Source organism: Hyaena hyaena, unplaced genomic scaffold (genome assembly GCF_003009895.1).
Source record: "Hyaena hyaena isolate Hyena2069 unplaced genomic scaffold, ASM300989v1 scaffold_246, whole genome shotgun sequence".
Lineage (NCBI taxonomy): Eukaryota > Metazoa > Chordata > Mammalia > Carnivora > Hyaenidae > Hyaena > Hyaena hyaena.
The window spans coordinates 1,935,823-1,956,841 of record NW_024080877.1 but is presented as its reverse complement, the minus strand read 5'-3'; the positions used below and the strand labels follow the sequence as shown (position 1 = coordinate 1,956,841).

Genomic DNA, 21,019 nt, shown 5'->3' with positions numbered 1-21,019 from the left:
AGACACAGAATCCGAAGCAGGCTTCAAACACAGAGCCCCACACCAGGCTCAGGCTCACACACCGCGAGATCATGACCTGAGCCGAAACTGGACGCTTAGCCGACTGAGCCATCCAGGCCCCCAATTTTACTGTATTTAATAATGTAATTAGAAAAGTAGAGAGATATTAGCAAGATGATGGTATCCCTGAATGCTAGAAGAGAGGGCTACTGAGGTGGGTAGAGAAACTTGTTTATATGTTTAGAGGAGGGGAGGGGAGGAAGGAACCTGTGGATTAGACAAAGGTGCTACAAGGAAATAAGGTTTTAAAGGAACTCCAGATCTGGATGGTAAAGAACATGAGAAAAGAAGGGAAAGAACAAACACAAGAAGGGCTGATCATGAAAAGCCGAACTCAGGCAATCTCTGCATATTAGCACATACCCAAAGTAAAGGAAAGAAGGTTGATTGTGGGATTTCTGTGGGTTCAATCCCAATGACCTCACACAGGTTGAATACTCAGATGCCTACAAGAGCTATCGTTTTAGCGTAAAACTGATCCAGCCAGAAAAGGATCCTTCCTACAAGGATGAAGTTTTCTATAAAAAAAAAAAAGCTCATCTGCTTTTGGGTTGAGGATGGAAGCAGTTTGAACTAGGAAGAAAGGCAGTGACTTCAAGCGTTTGGACTCAAGGAGAGAGCAGCAAATGAAAAGAACTGAGCTAGCTTAGGAGAGAAGGGTTTCTGTTTTCAGGCTGTTCTGAGTTGATGAAGCAATGTACCCCAGTAACTCACCTCATCTATCTATAGATTTTCTTGAAGCCCAAAAGGAAAGTAATATTAGTTGTGGGACTGAACAGATTCTGTGTACTGTATGCTGGTGGATACAAGGGAAAGGGTGTGCTCCAGGGAGGAAAAAGGGTATGAAGCTGTAGAGAGTAGTTGAGAAGTTAAGTTTTTTACTCAAGATGAGGGGCAGAGAAAATCTAGCTCAAGTTGCTTTCTGTTTGGGATCTGGAGTGGCATTTCATCAGCCTTTTAGAACTTAATTGCAAAAGCATAAATAAATTTTCCAAGCCCCTTATTCTCTTTATAAATAGCACTTTCTCACTTGTGTGCTATTCTTCATTTGCCTGAAAAGCAAATTAAGGCTTTTTACTAGCTATTCACAAATACACAGCAGCTTTGTGGGTCCTGCGCTTTATTTATTATTCTCATTTGTGATCCCAGGATTTATGTTGAGAGTATATTTATTAAACTAACCAAAGATGCAAAGTTAGCTGGCATGCCTATTACTTAAGAAAACACATCTTAACAAATCAAATGACCTTTAATTCAGGGGGAAAATGCAGATTAAATAACCTAAGTAAAAGAAATAGATGTTAGGAATTTACATAAACATGGCAGAATATTATATGGCAATCATGATATATCAGAAACAGTAAAAACAACATAAAAAAAAAACATACTTTATATTAACATTGACCAGGTCTTAATCAGAGTACTGTTTTCTAGGATAAAGCTTCATAATATAGATGAAATGACAACTCAAGGATATTTTCTGATAGGGAGAAGTTCAACCAATATGCAAATATTTAAGAAATGATAGGAGGAAAGCCTAAATGAAGTTGGGAAATGACCACTAATGTGAAGATGGCTTTTAATATTCTTCAGATATTTAGAAAGGAATCATAGAAGGTGATCAATCATTCTATATTTGAGTAGAAGTCAGGGAAACAACAGACTGCAGAAATAGAAACTTAGTACAATAATGGGATGAGTTCCTTATCATAAAAAGTATGTGATATCTAATGAGTGAGTATTGTGAAATCTCATCAAAAGATATGTTTAAATTCAATGATAAATACTCTTGTATCTCACAGAGACGCTTAAAAGAGGAAGTTCAAAATTCTGTCTGTTTCTAGAATCTTGGGATTACCTAGAGATTCAAGAATTAATATCATCCTTTAAGAATTGATTTAAGAGAATTTTAGAGAGGTCTAAAACTATGGACACACATCTAATTTTGATTAATTGGTGTCGGGCAATACTCTGAAGACTGTAAGTGTGGTAAAGAAGCATAATCATTTAAGAGTTAGAGATATCAAGTATCAGTACTGAGTCTATTATTCACAGATACTGATTCTTCATCTGAGAGTCCTCATTTGGAAAATATAACACTTGACCTCAAACTTCAATAGCTGTGCAGATGACAAGAAAATATACACAAAAGCAGTTTAAGAGTCAGAGAGCTTTGTAGACATTTATGTTCCTGTTAATTAGCAGTAACAATATTAGAAGCAAATCATCCCTATGTCTCTATAGTACACATTTGACTCTCTTAACCACAAATATGACAACTTTCACTCATTCTATAACACTCTGCAAGGGAACCTATATCCAAGAATTAAAGAAGGAACTGAGGTTAACCATTTACTTATGTTTGTTTTTAAAGTTGTTGGTTTTTTTTTTTTTTACAAGAGTATACCTTCATACAATAAAGTTCACATAGTGTATTGCTCAAAGAATTTTAGCAAGTAAATTCACTCATGTAACCATCATCCAGGTCAACATATGGAACATTCCTAACATTCTACAATATTTTCCCATGTTCTATTCCAGTTAACCATCCTAAAGGTAGTTAATAACTTCCATCACTACTGACTCATTTTAACTGCTTTTCACAGGTCACATAAGTAAAATCAAGCAGTAGGTATTCTTTCTGTTTGGCTTCTTTGGCTCAATATCATTTCTGGGAGATTCATCAATGTAGTTACATGAAACATTATTCTTATTTTTATTGCTGTTAACTACTGTACTTCAAGAAAATATTAAAACAAAGACACTTCTAGAATGGCAGAATAAGGACTTCTGATTCTCTTCTATAAAAGCAATAAGAACACTCATAAAAAGGGGCACCTGGGTGGCTCAGTCGGTTAAGTGTCAACTTTGGATCAGGTCATGATCTCATGGTTTGTGGGTTCGAGCCCCGTGTTGGGCTCTGTGCTGAGAGCTAGCTCAGAGCCTGGAGACTGCTTCGGATTCTGTGTCTCTCTTTCTCGCTGACCCTCCCCTACTCATGCTCTCTCTCTCTCTGTCTCAGAAATAAATAAAGCAGTTTTAAAAACACTCATAAAAATTGTCAAAATTAACTTTTTCTGACTTCTAGAAATAAAGCAAAGACTTGTCCAATCTAAAGAGCATTTATTCAAGAAAAATAACTGAATTTTGGTGAAAACAGCGAGCTTTGCGACATTTTAACTTGCCCTATTCAGGATACCCTCCCCTCAGATCTATTGTAGCCTTGAAAATCACCAGCCTTATACCGTAGTAGCTATGAAAATCACCCAAGTAGACAGTGAAGGGGGCAGAAGGAGTTTGGAGCTCCCAGAAAATCCCTAGTCAATTGTCACTATTTTACCTATCTGATGACTCCCTGGAAGAGTTCCCATTCATAGTATTTGCCTTTATTTTACCTGAACTAGGGTTTGCTCAGTGAAGAGGGCTCTACAATAACCAAAATAAAAAATTTGCTAGAGGGGCTCAAGACCGTTTTTTGAGCTGGTAAAAGTAGAATTAGCAATCTTGAAGATAGGTCAAGAGACTGTCCAATCTGAGAAACAGAAAGATTTGAAAAAAGAAAAAGTAGAACAAAGCCTCACAGATCTACAGAGCATCATCAGAAGTACCTGTATGTGCATAATAGGAGTCTCAGAAGAAAAGAGAAAGGGAAAGAAAACTTGAAGAAACAATGGACAGACATTTCCCAAATTTGATGAAAAACATTAATCTATAGATCCAGGAAGTTCAACAAACTCAAAGTATGATGAACATGAAGAGATCCATTCTTTTACATATATAAATGATAGTCACACTTCAAAAGACTAAAACTGCATTTTTGTTTGTAATACTTTTCTTCTTTTCTATGAATTAAAAGATACAAGCATAAATTATAAAACTTTGTTAATGGACTTTAATATATAAGAATATAAATTATATGATAATAATAAACCAAAAGTGGGGAGCAGAAAGGAACTAAAGCAAAATGTTTGTATACTATTGTAATTAGGTTGGTATTAATCTGAAGTAGATTGTTTTAAGATAGCATGTTAATTGTAATCCCCATGGAAACCACTAAGTAAATTAACTCCAATAATATAACAGAAGAAACAACAAGGGAATTAAAATAGTACACTGAAAAATATCTAACACAAAAGGAGGCAGTGATTGAGAAGGAAAAAAACATAAGACCTAGAGCATACTAACAAAATGATAAAAGTCCTACCATTACCAGTAATTACATTAAATGTGAATAGATTAAGCACTTGAATCAAAAGAGGGAGATTAGCAAAATATATTTTGAAAAAATGACCCAACTGTATCCTGGCTATAAAAGGCCACACGTTTAATTCAAGAAGCAAAGAGGTTGAAAGTAAAAGAATGGGGAATAATCTCTGGTTACTGTAATAGAGAACCCAGTAATTAAAAGAGACTTAAAATAGGTATACTAGTATCAAACAAAATGGACTTAAAGACAAAACCAGGGGCGCCTGGGTGGCTCAGTTGGTTGGACGGCTGACTTCGGCTCAGGTCATGATCTCATGGTCCATGGGTTCGAGCCCCATGTCGGGCTCTGTGCTGACAGGTAGCTCAGTTCCTGGAACCTATTTCAGATTCTGTGTCTCCCTCTCTCTCTGACCCTCCTCTTCTCATGCTGTCTCTCTCTCTCAGAAATAAATAAAATGTTAAAAAAAAAAAAAAGAACAGAGAATTGTTTAAAAAAAAGACAAACCTGATGACTTGGGCATCAAAAAAGGGCATTTTATTTTAAAAAATAGGTCAATTCATCAGGAGGGCATATCAATTCTAAATACATATGCACCTAGCCACAGAACTCCAAAGTACACAAAGTAAAAGCTTACAGAATTGAATAAATGGACAATTAAAAAATAACAGTTTGAGACATCAATACCCCACTTCTAATAATGGATAGAACATAAAGAGAGAAGATCAAGAAGAAAATAGAAAAGTGTATCACCAGTATAAGCCAACTAGACCTACAAACATCTACAGCAGGATTCACATTCTTATCAAGTGCACATGGAATAATTCGCCAGAATAGACCATATGTTAGACCATATAACAAGCTGCAATAAATGTAAAATAATTGAAAGCAATGTATGTTCTCCAACATCAATAGATTGATATTAAAAATCAATAACAAGATAATCTTGTGTGTCAAGTATACTTCACTAAATAAATACCAAAAAATTAGCAACAGAAAAAATTTTTGAGAAATTTACAAATATGTGGGACTTAAACAACATACTTCCAAACACCGAAGGGTGAAAAAAAATAGAGGGACAATTAGAATATATTTATTTTATAATAATTTACATATTTTAAGATTGTAAAATTAGGCACATTTAACTTTGTTTACATTCCTGTTGATTCTTCATTATTAGGAAACATTGTTTTTCTGTAGTAATACTTTTTGCTTTAGAGTTTGCTTTGCCTGATATGAGTATAGCTACACCATTTTCCTTTGGTTATCATTTCACATTATATCTTTCATAGTATTACTTCTAACCTTTAATAGTCTTTATATATAAGGCATATCTTCCATGAGCAGTATATGGTTGAGTACTGCTTCTCTGTCCACTTTGACCATCTTTGTCATTTAACTGGAATATTACTCCAACTACTTAAGTGTAATTATTGTTGTATTTGGATTTAAATCTACCTTTTTACTATATATTTCCTATTGTACCATCTTCTTTTGGATTAATCAAGTGTTAATTATTCCATTTGCCCTACCTATTAGATTGTTAGCGATATGTTTTTTAGTTTATTGATTACCCTAAAATAAAAATTCCAAGATTCATTCTTTGTTCATTGCAGTCTACTTTAAGTTTGTGCTTTTATGACTCCTTGGATAATACTTTCAGTGCTCTCACGTGTGTTAATGCTATAGCTATTTTAAGTCGCATAGTGCATTACTTACTAGTATATGCATTTATTTACCCTTCTCTAAGTTAATCATCTCTATGTTATTCATTTACCCTGCTCTATGTTAATTTTTTTCCTGCAGTTCCATGTTTAAACCTGAAAAAATTCCTTTAGACTTTCTTTTAGTGTAGGTCTACGAGAAACAAATTTTCTCTGCTTTTGTTTTCCTGAAAATGTATTTTTTTTCACATTCCTTTCTGCTGAGCATATTTGTAGGTATAGAATTCTTGGTTGGCAGTTTTGGTCTTTCAGAACTTTAAAGATGTCATTCCATTGTCTCCTGGATTCCATGGTTTCTATTAAAAAGTCAGCTGAAGTCTTTGTTCCTTAAAAAGTTTTTCTGTGACTACTTTTGATATTTTCCTTTCATCGTTGTTTTTCAGATGTTTGATTATGATACTCTGGGTGTAGCTTCCTTGTTTTTATCTTGCAGATAGTTTATGGAGCTTTTTGAATTCATGACTTGCTATCTTTCATCAGTTTTGTAAAATTAGTTGTCAATAGATTTGAAATGTTGCTTTTGCTCAATTTATGCTTTCCTATTCTTCTGGGACTCTAATTACTGGTATATCAAACTTTTTCTTTTAAGTTTATTTATTTTTGAGAGCAGGGGAGGTGCAAAGAGACAGGGAGAGAGAATCCCAAGCAGGCTCTGCACTATCAGTGTAGAGCCCAATGTGGGGCTTGAATTCATGACCCATGAGATTATGACCTGAGCTAAAATCCAAGAGTCGGTTGCTTAACTGAATGAGCCACCCAGCCTCCCCTGCCATATCAGACTTGTAAATGCTGCTCCACATAATTCATATTTTCTCTTCTGTTGTTTTCATTCCTCTTAATCTTTATACTTAAACTTGAATATTTTCCACTTCTCCTAGTTTACTATTCTCTCTGATATGCCTAATCTATTATTATCTTTCAATTTGTTTTAGTTCTTATAACTCTCAGTTTTAGCATTTCTGTTTGGTCCTGTTTTTTACATGCTTGGTAATTTTTAAATTGGATGCTAAACATCATGTGTGAAAAATTGCAAAGATTCTACATGAAGTTACTTTTATCCTGAAAGAATTCGATATGTTCCAGTCACATAATATATGGACTGATCACATTACTCAAGTCAAAGCTGATTTTCAGACTTTGTTAGGCTTACTGAGTTCCAGTTTGCTCTAACTCTTAAAGCATAGACTTTAATTTTTAAGAAGTAGCCTTCTTGGATTCTCCTCTGAAATCCTGAGGTGTTTACTTAGGCTCTAGCACCTTGGTGGTTTCTAAATTTTCATCTCTGTCTCCCAAGGTTTCTAAGGCTGTGAAAATCTCTGTTCAACTATTTAACATTCAAGCTGTTCCTTTACACTTAGTTTCTCTGCATTTTACCCTGCACAGTTTAGGAGTCAGCACATGCCTTGAGGGGACATTGTACATAAGTTTGGGCTTGCTCCTCTGTGGTTTTCTCAATTCCTGTATCTTAGTCTCTCAAGTCACAATCACCTTGGTAGCCTCAAACTACAGCATCTGTCTCCCTAACCCAGTGAGATTGCCATAAGCCCAGGCTGACACTTCTTCTTAGCTTCTATTACCCATGCCAAGAATCTGCCAATATACAAGTGAAAAGCTGAGGTGAATGTGGGGCTCAGATTCATTACAGTTTTTTCCTCTCTGGGATCTTGGATTCCCTAGTACTGACTTCCTTAGTTCTTCTCTGGTGACTTCAAACAGTTGCTGTATTCATTATTTTTAAATAGTTGTTCTCAACAGGAGAGTTAAAATATTATAAGCTATTCTATCATAGCTAGAAGTGGAAGTTGAATCATTCACTTTTAATTTGCAATTTTCCATAATCTCTACTTTCAATATAGTCTTTCATTTGTGGTTTTAAACTACAGAGTTAAAACTGAGTCAGAAGAAGTATGTACCTGGGTGAACTTGAAATAAGAAAAATGAGTCAGGAAGCACTTCTTAAAATATTAAATAAAATTTGTACAATTGCTGTTTTTCTATGGTTAGTCTAAATAACAAAGGGAAAATGGATTCCTGAATTATGTGGGTGTTAGTCTAATACTGCAAATTGACCATTCTGTGTATTACAGGTCCAATGTCAGTACTGAACAACAAAATCAAAACACTCTATTGGTTTTAGAAGTATAAAATATACTGCCTTTCTATAACCTATCTTTTTGAATTTATAACATATATTTCCTCTTTACAGAAAGGTAAGTTAGACATTTTGGTATGTAAGTTGGTTTTTTTTTTTGTTGTTGTTTTTTTTTTAAGTGAAAGAAATAGGTCTCTTGACTCTGTTGTGTAGGTCTTCTGGTTGGGACATGCTCCATTTAGAACACTGTCTCCTGCTTGGAGGGACAATTCATATGCTTACTACTAGAGAAACAGCATGGCTCATTGGACTAAGCTTTGAGCCAGTAGTTTGGAGTTATAATTCTACTTCTGCTGCTGATTCAATTTATGTCCCTGGGCAAACCATTGAACCTTTGCATTGGTTGACCTAAAAATGGGATAGAATTGTCACTTATTTGCAAGAGTAGTAGTAACTGATTTTGAATATAAAGAAATGCATACAATATATTTTGACCAGTTAAAGTGACTACAAATGTTCCTACAGTTCAGTTTCCTCCAAAGCCTCAGTATTGCTTTGATTAAAATTCTTCTGATCTAAGTTAAAATGAAGCACAATAAAGTGCAGCTAAGTGTTTTAATTTGCATGCTTAAATAGATGGGAAAATCCAGTGTTGTTTAGCCTGAGAAAACAAAAATTTTTAGAAATAAAGAGAAAAATAATTTTTCTTTCCCCATTGTTTTTTTTAATTGTAAAGAGTATTATACGTTATACACATGTATTATTAGCTATTGCCTAAGTGCAAAAATTCACTTTTACACACAATAACAATAAACTTACATCTACTCTTTTCATTTTCTTATAATACTTTAGAATGGCATTGTAATAATAATTGCTGTTAAATTTTATGATAATTTTATCTCAGCACATATTTTTTTAAAAATGCTCTCTCACCATATCATAAAAAAGAGCAAATATTCAGATCTTTCCTTTGCCTTGTACTTTATCTTACTTTGCATAATATATGCTTCTGAAAAAATGTAAAGATTATCTCTTTTTTTTTTTTTTTTTAATACAGAGACAGTTTCTATATACTTGTATTTAGGAAAGGTGCCATTGAAAGGAAACCTTAAAAAGAATGCCTTTAAACATTTAATAAATCACCCTCAATTTATTTCACAAATTTGAGTTTATTTATTTAAAAACATTTTTTAGTGTTTTATTTATTTCTGAAAGAGAGACAGAGAGACAGAGAGAGACAGCGTGAGCAGAGGAGGGGCAGAGAGAGAGGGAGACACAGAATCCGAAGCAGTCTCCAGGCTCTGAGCTGTCAGCACAGAGCCCGACATGGGACTCGAACTCAAAAACTGTGAGATCATGACCTGAGCCGAAGTCAGATGCTTAACCAACTGAGCCACCCAGGTGCCCTCGAGTTTAATTTAAAATAGCGGAAAATAAATTGACTCTCATTACCATGTATCTCCTTATAACTATTTCTAGAACACTTGTACGAGACTGAGACACATTTATTTTTTAAATCTATGAAATGGTAATAGTATCATCAAGGCTACCTATTTAACAAAGTTGTAATGAAAATCAAGTAAGTATGCATAATAAAACACTTTGAAAACCATTTGTCTTATTGGAGATAACACTGAGGAATGTTGTCACCTAACAGCCTCCAAGAAATGTCTCTGTATTCTTGAAGTCTTAATGTTTTTACTCACTCATCTAATATTTGTCACCATACTAGGTATGGGTCATTACAAATGATGCATTCAGCTAACTGGATGTTCTGACATCCATTTTTAGATCTCATTGCCAGTCACCATCTTTTTCTTGGACTGTATTGGTTAACTCCCTGGCCACTGTCATCACCAGATACAACTCCCCTCCAAAACTTTGAATTCTTATTCTTAGATCAGAGCTCCTATCCTTTTAGTTCACTTGCTTAAATATTAGCCAGAAAGCAATGAGTCCAAATGGTGTCAGCCTTCTCCTCCTTTGCTCCTATCGCAACTCAACCCACAACAACCTCCTCTAGACTAAGCTGTCTTCCTAATCCAACTCAAATTCCATTATTCAGTGTTTCAATACAGTTCCCATAACTTTCTTGTTTTTCTTTTACTCAAAATCACTTACTTAACAACCCAACCAAGGTAGATCTCAATCATCTGTATGACATCTTTCTCAGTTTTTGTCTCATCTCTCTGGCTGTTACTTTTTCATTCCCTTTCCTGGCTCTTAGTTTTCCACTTGGTCAATTTCTTCTCTCTGTCCACTCTTTATTTAGACACTTTTACTCATTCCCATGGCCTTAAATGCCATTTATGTGCTGATAATTCACAACTTTGTATCTGTAGCATTGCCTGTTCTGCCAAACTTCAGTCACATCCAATTGCTTACTTTACTTATCCATTTAGATGTCTTGTAGTCATCTCAAATTTGACATTTTCAGAATCTGAGTTCTTTTATTATTCATCTCTCTATTTCCTTCTCTATATCTCTCCCTCTAAATCTTCCCCATTTCAATAGATGACACTACCTCTTCTCATTTGCTTTAAGAAAAAAGTAGCAGTCATCCAATTCATCAGAAAATTCTGTTGATTCTTCTTCCAAATTATATCTTGAATCTGTCCGCTTCTTTCCATATTAGTTCATAGTGTTATAATATCTTGCATGACTTACTGCAACACCTTTCTCACTAGTCTCTGCTTTCTTTGGTAATTTCTTACAACCTGTTCTCCAGATAAGAACAAGAATAATCTTTAAAGATCTACGGTAGAACTCCCTTACTTAAAACTCTCCAAAGGCTTGATGCTTCACATTGAATAAAATCCAAGGACTTTACTTCTGTCTACAAGATATTGTATAGTCTAGGGCTTGAATTCCTGTTTCTCCTTATTTATACCCCTGTCTTTATAGCCATGAGATCCTCCTTTCAGTTTCTGGAACGCATTGTAGGCTTTGTACATACTGTTCCTCCTTAACCAGCTCCATTCATGGCTATCTCCTTTTCATCTTATGGGTTCGGTTTAAATGCCACTTTCTTAGTAAGTCCTTCCTGAGTCATTCTCTCTAAATAGTGTCCTTTTCCTCTCTAATTCCACCACTCTTCCTTATCTCAGCACCCTGTCTGCTTTTATAAATAATCTTTCCTACTTGGCAATTACTTGTTTACTTGCCATTTCCCCATCTTCCTTATGATATTGTAAGGATACTCGATGAGGGCAGAGATGATATCCATTTCCTTTATCTTATACAACCAACACCTAGGACAGATCCTGTAGCTAATAATTACTTGTGGAATAAATGAATACTATGGATAAAGATGGACTATGTGATGAAAATGACTGATTCTTATGAAGTCTTGCATTATAGGCAGTTTAGGGCCATACCCATCAAAGCTTTATTTAAGATTTTAAACATTTGTCAAAATGGATGGAAAGCAGTATTTTTGAGAGACAGTCTTAGGCATATAGCCTATTTTCTATCTCAGTCCTCTCTAATCTATGGTGAATTTCCAATCTATGAGACTTTTATAAAATACAATAAAACTGAAGTACTAAAAACATGAAATAAAAACAATAACAAATATTAGTCTCATTATGTTCATTAACTTCAACACACTTAACTTTATTCTGTTGAGTTTCTATAAAACTTTTTAATTGATTGCTGTCAATGTCTACACCAATCTCATTGAAGATCATAACAAAGAGTTTGAGCCAACACTGGTTTGAGAACTGCATTTTTGAGTACTGTTGTTTTACCCCATCTTGAACGAATGACTGGGGTCACTGGGACTGATGTATTCGCTGTATCTCAAAGCTCATCTATCCTTTGTTATAGAAAGAGGAGTTGAAAACTATTAGAAGTAACATAGAAAATGAAGACATAAAAGCCACAAGATGTAGAACATAGGCACAAAATTTAGAAATAAAAGTTAGAAAATTATTAGAAAAAAGGTTATAAAACTATAAAAATTAAACAGAAAATGAAATCCCTGTAGTCATGAATATAAGTTGGAAGGTGGGGAAATACCTCTGGATTTTGAAGGATGTGAGAGTGGGAGAAAAGTCAAAATTAACCCATGGGATGTTATACAAGAACGAACTGGTTGTTGAGTCTTCTATTACTACTTGGGTTAGTATAGCCTTTTTATCAAAGTGCTGGATACATTATTTCCACCACAGCTAGTTTTTTCCTAACTCTCCTAACTCATTTTCCTGTCTTAAAATATTCTGCCTTAATGTTTTGTCCCTCGTCCATTCCCACATCTTTATTCTTCTCATTATCTTCTCCCCCCCAGGCCCCACCATTGGCATACTGCAATACTAGACCTAAGTAAAAAGAGAGAAATAACAGTAGCAAAAGCTAAATTATGGGGAATTTAATTTCCACATTGAGCATTTAGGGAGAGGAGAATGTTCATAGAAGATAGAAGATATGCTGAAGGCAAGTTTGCCTTCCTTTGACTTACCAAGTTACCAAGATTTTCCCCGTGTATTATGTCTTACAGCATTGGTATAGAGAAATTCATTACTTATGCCACTTCAGTAATGCCCATGTTATCTGAACACAGGAGTAGACTTTTTTTTAAATGTTTTATTTATTTCTGAGAGAGAGAGAGAGAGAGAGAGAGAGAGAGAGCATGAGCAGGGGACGGTCAGAGAGAGAGGGAGACACAGAATCCGAAACAGGCTCTAGGCTCTGAGCTAGCTGTCAGCACAGAGCTCAACATGGGGCCCAAACCCACGAACTGTGAGATCATGACCTGAGCCAAAGTCGGACGCTAAACTGAGACACCTAGGCGCCCCAGGAGTAGACTTTTATAGAGCCTTTAGAGTATATTTTCACATATTTACACAAATACATGCTTTTATAGTATATAGGAAGCAGCAGAAATATTTTAAAATCTTTCATCTAAGGGAAATTCAACATCCTTCATACTCCAAAGGTATTTAGTCATTTTACTGAAGATGAAGGAAGAGAGATTTGACATGTCTATGCTTAATGTATACGTGTCTGTCAATATGTCCAAAGGCAAGCGAGTATATTACAGTGAATTTCTTCACAATATACGGCATACCACCCAATCTCAAAGGCAAGTTCAAATCTGGCATAATTCAATTCCAGCTCTATTTCAGAGCTGAAGATTTAAACTTACTCCATACCTTTTAGAGCCATATGAGTTTCTAGCATAAAAAAACCATTATCCTTTATTCTGGAAGCAGTCTATGACACTTGTTTACCTCTGTATCCTCATCTAGCCAATACACATTTGAATTTCTAGGTTCAATTGGCCTTTTGAGATTCTTCCAGCTGGGAAAAACTTGCAGTTCAATTGAACTTCCTGTCTGAACTCTGGACTTGAAATTCCAGCATTAGAGTGAATATAAGACCAGGTCGCAGGCATGGGGATTGAGTGGTGTTAGCTAACAATGTTTAGTACATAATTATCTAATACTCCAGCGGATCAGAATTCCTTTCATGTTTCCTTTCCCTTTCTTCTTCCTTCCTTCCTAAACTCAGTTTGTGTAGATTGCACTGTTAGGGAGGTGTTGGATATGTAGATTAAGAAAAAGTGATTCTAGAGAAAGGAAAGAGGGGCCATTGGGTTAGCTGCAGCTACCTGTGTCTTCTTTCTTAGCTTTGGAATGCCAGTGGGAATTAGTCACATACTCTCATGTCTTACTAGGTTAAATTATTTTTGAATTTTTAAAAATATACAGAGGCTAGAGGATTTTAAAGAACAAAATAGGTAACTACTGTTACTGGATATTAATAACTTCTCCTATGAGGTTAAACTCTTTATTAGAGAAGCATAGTCTTCTAGAGAGGACTTGGACTCCTAGCTCCTCTTTCACAGTACAGAGAAATAATTTCCATCTTTTCTTACATTCTTTTACTGGCAAATTTAGGTGGTTAGATAAGGAATGTATTTTCAAGTTTTAGTTCTATTACTGGTTATTCCAGTTATTCCACTTGCTCTGATTTCACAATTCAAGAAATATGGAAGTGATGCAGAGATAAGACAACAGTGAGGCCTGATCCAGGGCATAACCAACATCAAATTCCTGAATGAACTAAATACACTCTTCGCTTCCAGAAACATTAGTGGCAACTTTTAGTGCAACTAGATAATAGAAGGTTTATATTTATTCCTCTGACCAGCTCATAAAATCCAGAGAATTACATAATATGAGATCATTTAGACCCTGAAGACCAACTTGGGACTTTTCTTAACTCTTGCACAATATCAGTCAAATTCTGTGCACCACGACTTGAGAACTGGAAATCTTGGAGAGAGTTTAAAGAGTCACAATAATTACTAATAACCTTGACAAGTTGTAGAAATGGGTAGTTAATTATAGGATGAACTTAATAGACAGAAATATAGAGTAATTTAGAGGAAGAGAAAAATAAAACACTATAAATACAAGGGAGAAGGCTTGGCTTTGTGGGAAAAATGTGGGAATCAGTAAACCACCAGTAAAACAGGAGTTAGCCATACAATACAGTTGTTTTATTATTTTTTATTAATAACTCCCCTCCCCCCCAAATTTGTAGAGTACATGCAAGAATATTGAACTTAAGAAAAAGGCAAAATCCCCTAGTCATCTATATGATTATGTGCCTATCCCATGCTGGACACTTCGGAGCGCTGGCATAAAATGGAGAATACATACGATGCATGCCTTCACGGAGCTCGCTGGGTATGGTAAATGAGAAAGGTAGTACCTTTAATACTGTTTTAAGTTTGTACTCTGTAGCCAACTTCAAGTATAGCAAATACTGTGGGTTCCTTGAGGTAGGGATCCTAGTTTTACATTTAGGAGCCATTCCATGCCTAACACAGCACCTTGTAAGCTATCAACTTGGATTGAGGGGTAAAAATAAGTCCTAAAAGAACTAACATTTGAAAAAGTGAACACTTGTCTGACCATCAAATATGTCGATCGAAATCAGAAGGTTTCTTCTTCGGCACGTAACAAGTATTTGCGAATCTATTACGTGCAGAAGAGTTCTCAACACAATGCTTTGTGTATAAAAGTGATGGTGAGAACGGACTCAAATTGCACACTGTGGTAACTGCCATGGATAGATATCCTGACCGGGTTGACAGCCCGTCCTCCACGAGGTTTTCCCCTTTTTTCTCTTTTAGCCGAAAGACAAACGGCTTAAGCAGTAGCTACAGGGTTGGGAAGACTGGTGGCACAGACACCCGCTCGCGCGCACCAAGCTCCGCCGGACTGGCTCACACCCCCGGCTTCCCGGGCGTCTCTGTGCGGACGAGGCGTCCCCCCAGAGGAAAGACAGGGTGCCGCAGACGCCCCTTGGAGTCACTGGCCAACCGCCCTGCTTCAGGCTCCTGTTCCTCTTGGTCTCCCACTGATCTTGCGAATGTACGCTCCAGAGAGACAAGCGGGGTGCGCGAGGAGAAAACCAGGCGCTCCAGGTCCCGGATCGCGTCCAGTCACCCACCCACCCGAGCCCCGCAGCCCAGCAGGCCCAGCAGGCCGGACGCCGAGGCCTCGCGGTAACGAGCCTCCGTCCGCCCCGCCTCCTCGCCCTACAGCCGGCCCCGCCCTCGCACTCACCCCTCCCCCGCTCCCGCCTTGCTTCCCCGGCAATCTCCTCGCGCTCCCGGCCCGGCACGCGCGCTGCGCCCGGCCGCCGCCACCGCCACCGCCGCCGCCGCCGCGGCGGAGCGTTTCTCCGCGGTGCCTGGCTTCCAGCTTCGGGCCGGAACCGGAAGTCTGGGGGGCGGGGCCGGCGGAGGCCAGGGGACCGAAAACGCGGCCGAGCCCGGAGCCCGGAGCCGGAGCCAGAGCCTGGACCAGAACTTGGCCGCCGCTTGCACCGCTGCCGCCGCCGCCGCCCGCTGCTGCTTCCCTGCGCCGCAGCCGTCTCGGCCGCCACGGCCGTGAGCTCGGCCGTCAGTGGTCCGCGGACTTTGGGTGTCCGGGTTGAAGGTCGGTCCGGACGTCGGACCCAGCTCGGTTCCCGGACTGTCCGGGCGGCAGCGGACGCCGCCGCCTCCTCGTCGCCTCAGCCTGGCGTTTTGTTCCGAGAGACCCGAGAGGCGAGCGGAGCTGACAGTGATTTTGACAGTGATTTAAACCCGCTTTTGTTGTTGTTGGCTTTTCGTTGTTTGGTTTTGTGTGTTGTGCGTGTGTGTGGCGGTTTTTCCCCCGTGGTGCATTTTTTTTTTTTTTTTATTGTTGTGCTCTTTTTTTTTCTTTTTTTTTTTTTTTTTTTTTCTTATTAACCCCGTGAACGTTTTTTTGGTCGGGGCTTCCGAATATGTTTTATGACGGTTGATTTTACACCAGGAGGTTTGTCTCCGAGGAAGACCCAGGGAACTGGATATCTAGCGAGAACTTCCTACGGATTCCTCGGAGCCTCGGGAAAATGGGAGCTGCTGCAAAGTTGGCGTTTGCCGTCTTTCTTATCTCTTGTTCTTCAGGTAGGTGCATGGAGCGCGGCGCGGCTGCTGCTGCTGCGGCCGCCGCTGCCGCCGCTGCTGGCGGCCGCGGTTGTTGTTGGCCGCGGTTGTTGTCGGGTCTGCGAGCTCTGGTGGAGCCTGGGGAGGTTTTCCCCGACCTGGAGCCCCTCGGCTACGACGCCCCAGGTCTGGCTGTGCTCTGGAAATCTCCGTGAATATTTCTCGTTTAGAGTTAGGTTGGCGAACTGATAAGAGTGACTGCTCTGTTGTGGAAGTGAGAAAGTCATGGTTTGTGGCCATAACACTGGATGACAGCGCTGGTTGGGTTGCAGTTAAGCCACAGATACCACAAGTGACAATCTATGCAAAGGTTTGAGACCCGAAAGGCGTTTTCTAGAATGTCCTTTAGTGTGGCATTCTCCAAAATAAGGGTGTTTTATTTTAATCGTCTTTTAATTAGTGCTTCACCGGTGACTATCACGACAGAGATCAAGCCAGTTGTTACTTAATTTTGACCGTGAGAAACAATGCATCATATCAGCAATTTCATCTGGGTTTCCCTTTACGTTTTCTTCAACTTCACTGTCCAGCAGTGTTAAAAATAGTTGTAGTTGTTGTTGTTGGAGTATTAACAATAACCCAGTGCAGATGAGGTATGCCGCTGTGTGTTGGTAATGTGCTGGCTTTCAACCACCATTTATGTGCTCTTTTCTGGCATAGATTTTGCTTACCTACGGGATACTTATTTTAAACGCGTTGTATTGAAGCATTGTTTTTGGTTTAGAGCAGCCATTTGAGATTGTTCCTACTGTCAGATACACTATAATCATAAAATAGGTTTTGGCCCAAGATTGGAAGAATAATTTGGTCCCTTTATACTTGAAATTTTGATTTTGTGAGAACGTTCTGTGCTTGCAACCAGTGGTTGGAAAACTATCTAGTCCTTTGTATTTGAAATTCTGTAAATGAATATAACATCGAGCTCAAAGGTGTAAATATACATTAACAGGAGAGTTTGTTTGATAGATGAAACAATTTTAAAGTCACAATGGATCTGTTTACCATAAAATTCAATATTCAGTTACTAGGTTGTGACAGAGAATTATAGGGGGAAAACGAATTGACAGGTTTCATGGCCATGTCTTTATCTCGTTTGCTACAGAGAAATTAGAGGGTGTTAGTCTTTTCTTTGTGTACCTCTGTGGTGTGTGTGTGTGTGTGTGTCCATCCTCCCAGCCCTCCCCCCCCCTTAATAGAATCTTTTGTAATGTATAGAATTTTGCTGAATGGTACATTTCCTTGTGGTTAATAAATGGATAAAGTCTAGTCTTATGTCTGTAGTGGTATTGATCAGTTCCGGGTGGGCTAAATGTGTTGTGAAATGGCGATCATTGCCAGAGATTAACCAAAGAATCATGTCTGTTTAAATGGAAGAAGGAACATGCTTAAGGCAGGCTGACAGTTCTTTTTGTGCTCGGTTTGGGGAGGAAGATAAACAATGGTGTCTCTGAAATGAATGAATACCTTGATAACATTAAACCTCTTGCTTTTGTGACATGACTTAACTATGTGGTTTTTATTTTTCCTGTAGTACTCTTTATCCTGTGTTCCTGTATGTTCTGGTTGGTAAACTCCTCTTGTTCAAATCCCTTTCTCTGATCCCTGCTCTCCTGACCTTGAGGAGGAGGGGCATCATGGCCACTGACCAAGGAATTGTGAACATTATTCCCTCCCAAACCCACCTGACTCACACTAATTGGTGAAGGAGGTTATTCTTGAGCAGTCTCAAGGTATTACTTCTGGAAAAGCAGGCTGTCGCTACAGATCTTACAGCTTCCTCTGCTTGGTTTGGAAGTAAAAAGAATTGAGCATTAGTTTTTTTGTAGGATCGTTTTCACTGGGCCAGAAGGTTAATAACTAAGATTTTAAAATACAGTAATTTTGTTGCTCTAGAGCATATAGATATATATAGCACACAGAATTACATAAAACTGGTACTAAATATTGTTGCATAGTTTTTTTTTCAAATAAAAATTCCTAGTTGAACTAAAATATAATTCTGTTGAAGATCACTGAAATCATCTGAAAGACTTTAATCCATCTTTATGCATGAAGATTTTTAGTACTTAAAATATCTGATTTTTTAAAAGGATTTTGTTATGAATCAAATATACTCTAAAAATTATTATGTTTCTTTTCCTAATTGATTTTTCTATGTAATATGTAATTTGGCATGCTGAAAGCGTGAGGATGGCTATTTTTATGAGAATTAAAACATTTTTCAAGTTGCCAGTTTTTTGTTTCTGGATATTTGATTTTTTTTTTAAGCAAATGAGAAATAGTAAAGGGTTCTTGTATTTCAGGTTTTTAGAATGAATGTTTATTTATTTTATTTTTTTTAGTATTTTGCAGACTTCGATTTTTCAGTTTCCATCCTGTGGCATATATACTGGAGACTGATTTTGCAGACTGTTCCTGTAGAATATGGCCAAATATGTAATTTCTTTCTGTAATTCCAGGGGAAACATTTTTGAGTTTTTCCCTCATCCTCAAATGCCTTCAGATTCCTTTTGTATTTGAATTTTTTCATTCTCCTTATCTTTCCTCAGATTCTGTTTCAAAACACAGATCTATTTCTTAGATTTTTGTTTGTATGTTTTTAAAGCATTGTGGTTAATTTGTATCTTTCTTCATAATTCCTAAAACTGTGAAGCTGAGTTTAATACTTGCTCTAGTACTTAGGTTTATCCTACCTAGAATGATGCAGCTGTTGTGGTATTTGAGTTGCACTGAATAAGCTGAGAATTTGTTTGGATTTCAGTGAGAGCTGGAGGAGTCTGGTCCATATAGTCCATGAAATAAGAACTCGAAATACAGTAATTATGTGCATTTCCTTCACTTCAGTTGGGCAATACCTTGTGCATGTGCGTGAGTGTGTGTGTGTGTGTGTGTGGCCTGTGTGTGTTTCTGTGAGTGTATGTGCAGTTGAAGGGAGAATTGGCAGTACAGTGAATCTTCTGGGACTCTTCTGAACTTTGGCTAACAAGTGATAGATATTAAATGCTTTGTTTTCTATGGGCAGAATACCTTAAATATCTAGTCTCTGATCAGATTCAAATATAATGTATTGGAACATCAAGACCAGAAGAGAAACAAAATAAACTCACTCTCCTACTAATTCATTTTGAAATTTTTTCTATTTATATTATAAGACGGTAGTTCTCAAGCTTGGATGTCTTTTGCTCCCTGTCTCTGCACTTCTCCCCCAGGGGGCCTTTGAAGACATTTTTCGTTGCCACAATTGTGGGGGAGGGTGTTCTGCTTGCATCCAGTGGGTAAAGGGCAGGGATTCTGCTAATTATCTCCTAATGAACAGGGCAGCCTTCCACAGTGAAGGGTTATCAGGTTCAAAATGTCAATAGTATTGACAATAAGAAGCCTTATTTTAAACTTTTCATTTTTGAAAGCATTGGTATCTTAGTAAAAGGACTTTGCTTCCCCCTCCCACAGTCAATCATCCAAATTTTACAAGTACGTGCTGTTGATCTCCAGGTAACCTTGTATTGAGAACTTTTACATTTTCTTTAGCTTTTAAAATTAGAACGATTATATTACAGAAACAGACTACAGGTATACACATTATTTCATCTTTTTATACTTTAATGAAAATATTTTGCTGATTTATGAATAAACTCTCCAATCAACTTTGCTACGATGGAGAGTCCATGAAGACTGGTATATTCATAAATAGGATGAATGATTGGTCAAGATATCAAGTTTATTATATTCGCTTTTGATCCAGTAGTCTCTTTGCTGTAATAATCATCTTTAAGGATATTTCCTTTTATCCTTATTAAAATCAGTGTCTGGACTGTGTGGTGGCAGCAGGATTATGTGTGAGAGAAAGATTAACATGGTGCCTGAAAGTTTTGTAAGTTTCATATGGAAGAAATATGTTTACTGTTACATGTCTGTGAAAGGTTTCAAAGTATAAATTCAGAGTTTTTTTTAAAAGATATTTCTTCTTTTTAAGGTAACTTTAATTTGAAGAAACTATTTATTTTAGAGAGAGAGAGAGAGGGAGAGAGCGCGCACGCAAGCAAGCAGGCTATCGCAGAGAGAGAGGGAGAGAGAGAATTTTAAGCAGACTCTGCACTCCGCGTGGAGCCCAATGTGGACTCCCATCTCACGACCCTAAGCTGAAATCAAGATTAGGACACATGACTGAGTCACCGAAGCACCCCAATTTGAAGAAACTTTTAAAGTAGTTTCTTAATTACATAATTTTCTGGAGAGTCATTGGCTGGGATTTGGTTATCATTAGGCTCATTTAGGTTATCCTAATTAATGTTCTGTGCTCTTTCACGACCCTTGTCCTTTTTAAGGTTAAAATTTGACCATAATTAATAAGTGCTTTGTTTTGAACTCTGGTTTTAAGGACGTTAACCCAGCCAGGTAAGAATTAAAGTGAAAAAGTACAAGTAGCACTATACCAGTGAAAGGAAAAGTTC

The 21,019-nt window shown here is 37.5% G+C and overlaps 1 protein-coding gene across 1 annotated transcript in view; it reads left to right on the top strand.

Moving 5' to 3' along the window:
* The first annotated feature begins 16,259 nt into the window (after positions 1-16,259).
* The window catches only part of ACVR2A (activin A receptor type 2A), an 83,706-nt gene continuing 78,946 nt past the window's right edge, over positions 16,260-21,019 (top strand). The window contains exon 1 of the mRNA XM_039244571.1: positions 16,260-16,529. Within this exon, the coding sequence (XP_039100502.1) occupies positions 16,475-16,529 (55 nt within the window). The 5' untranslated portion in view covers positions 16,260-16,474. The remainder of the gene's footprint in view (positions 16,530-21,019) is intronic.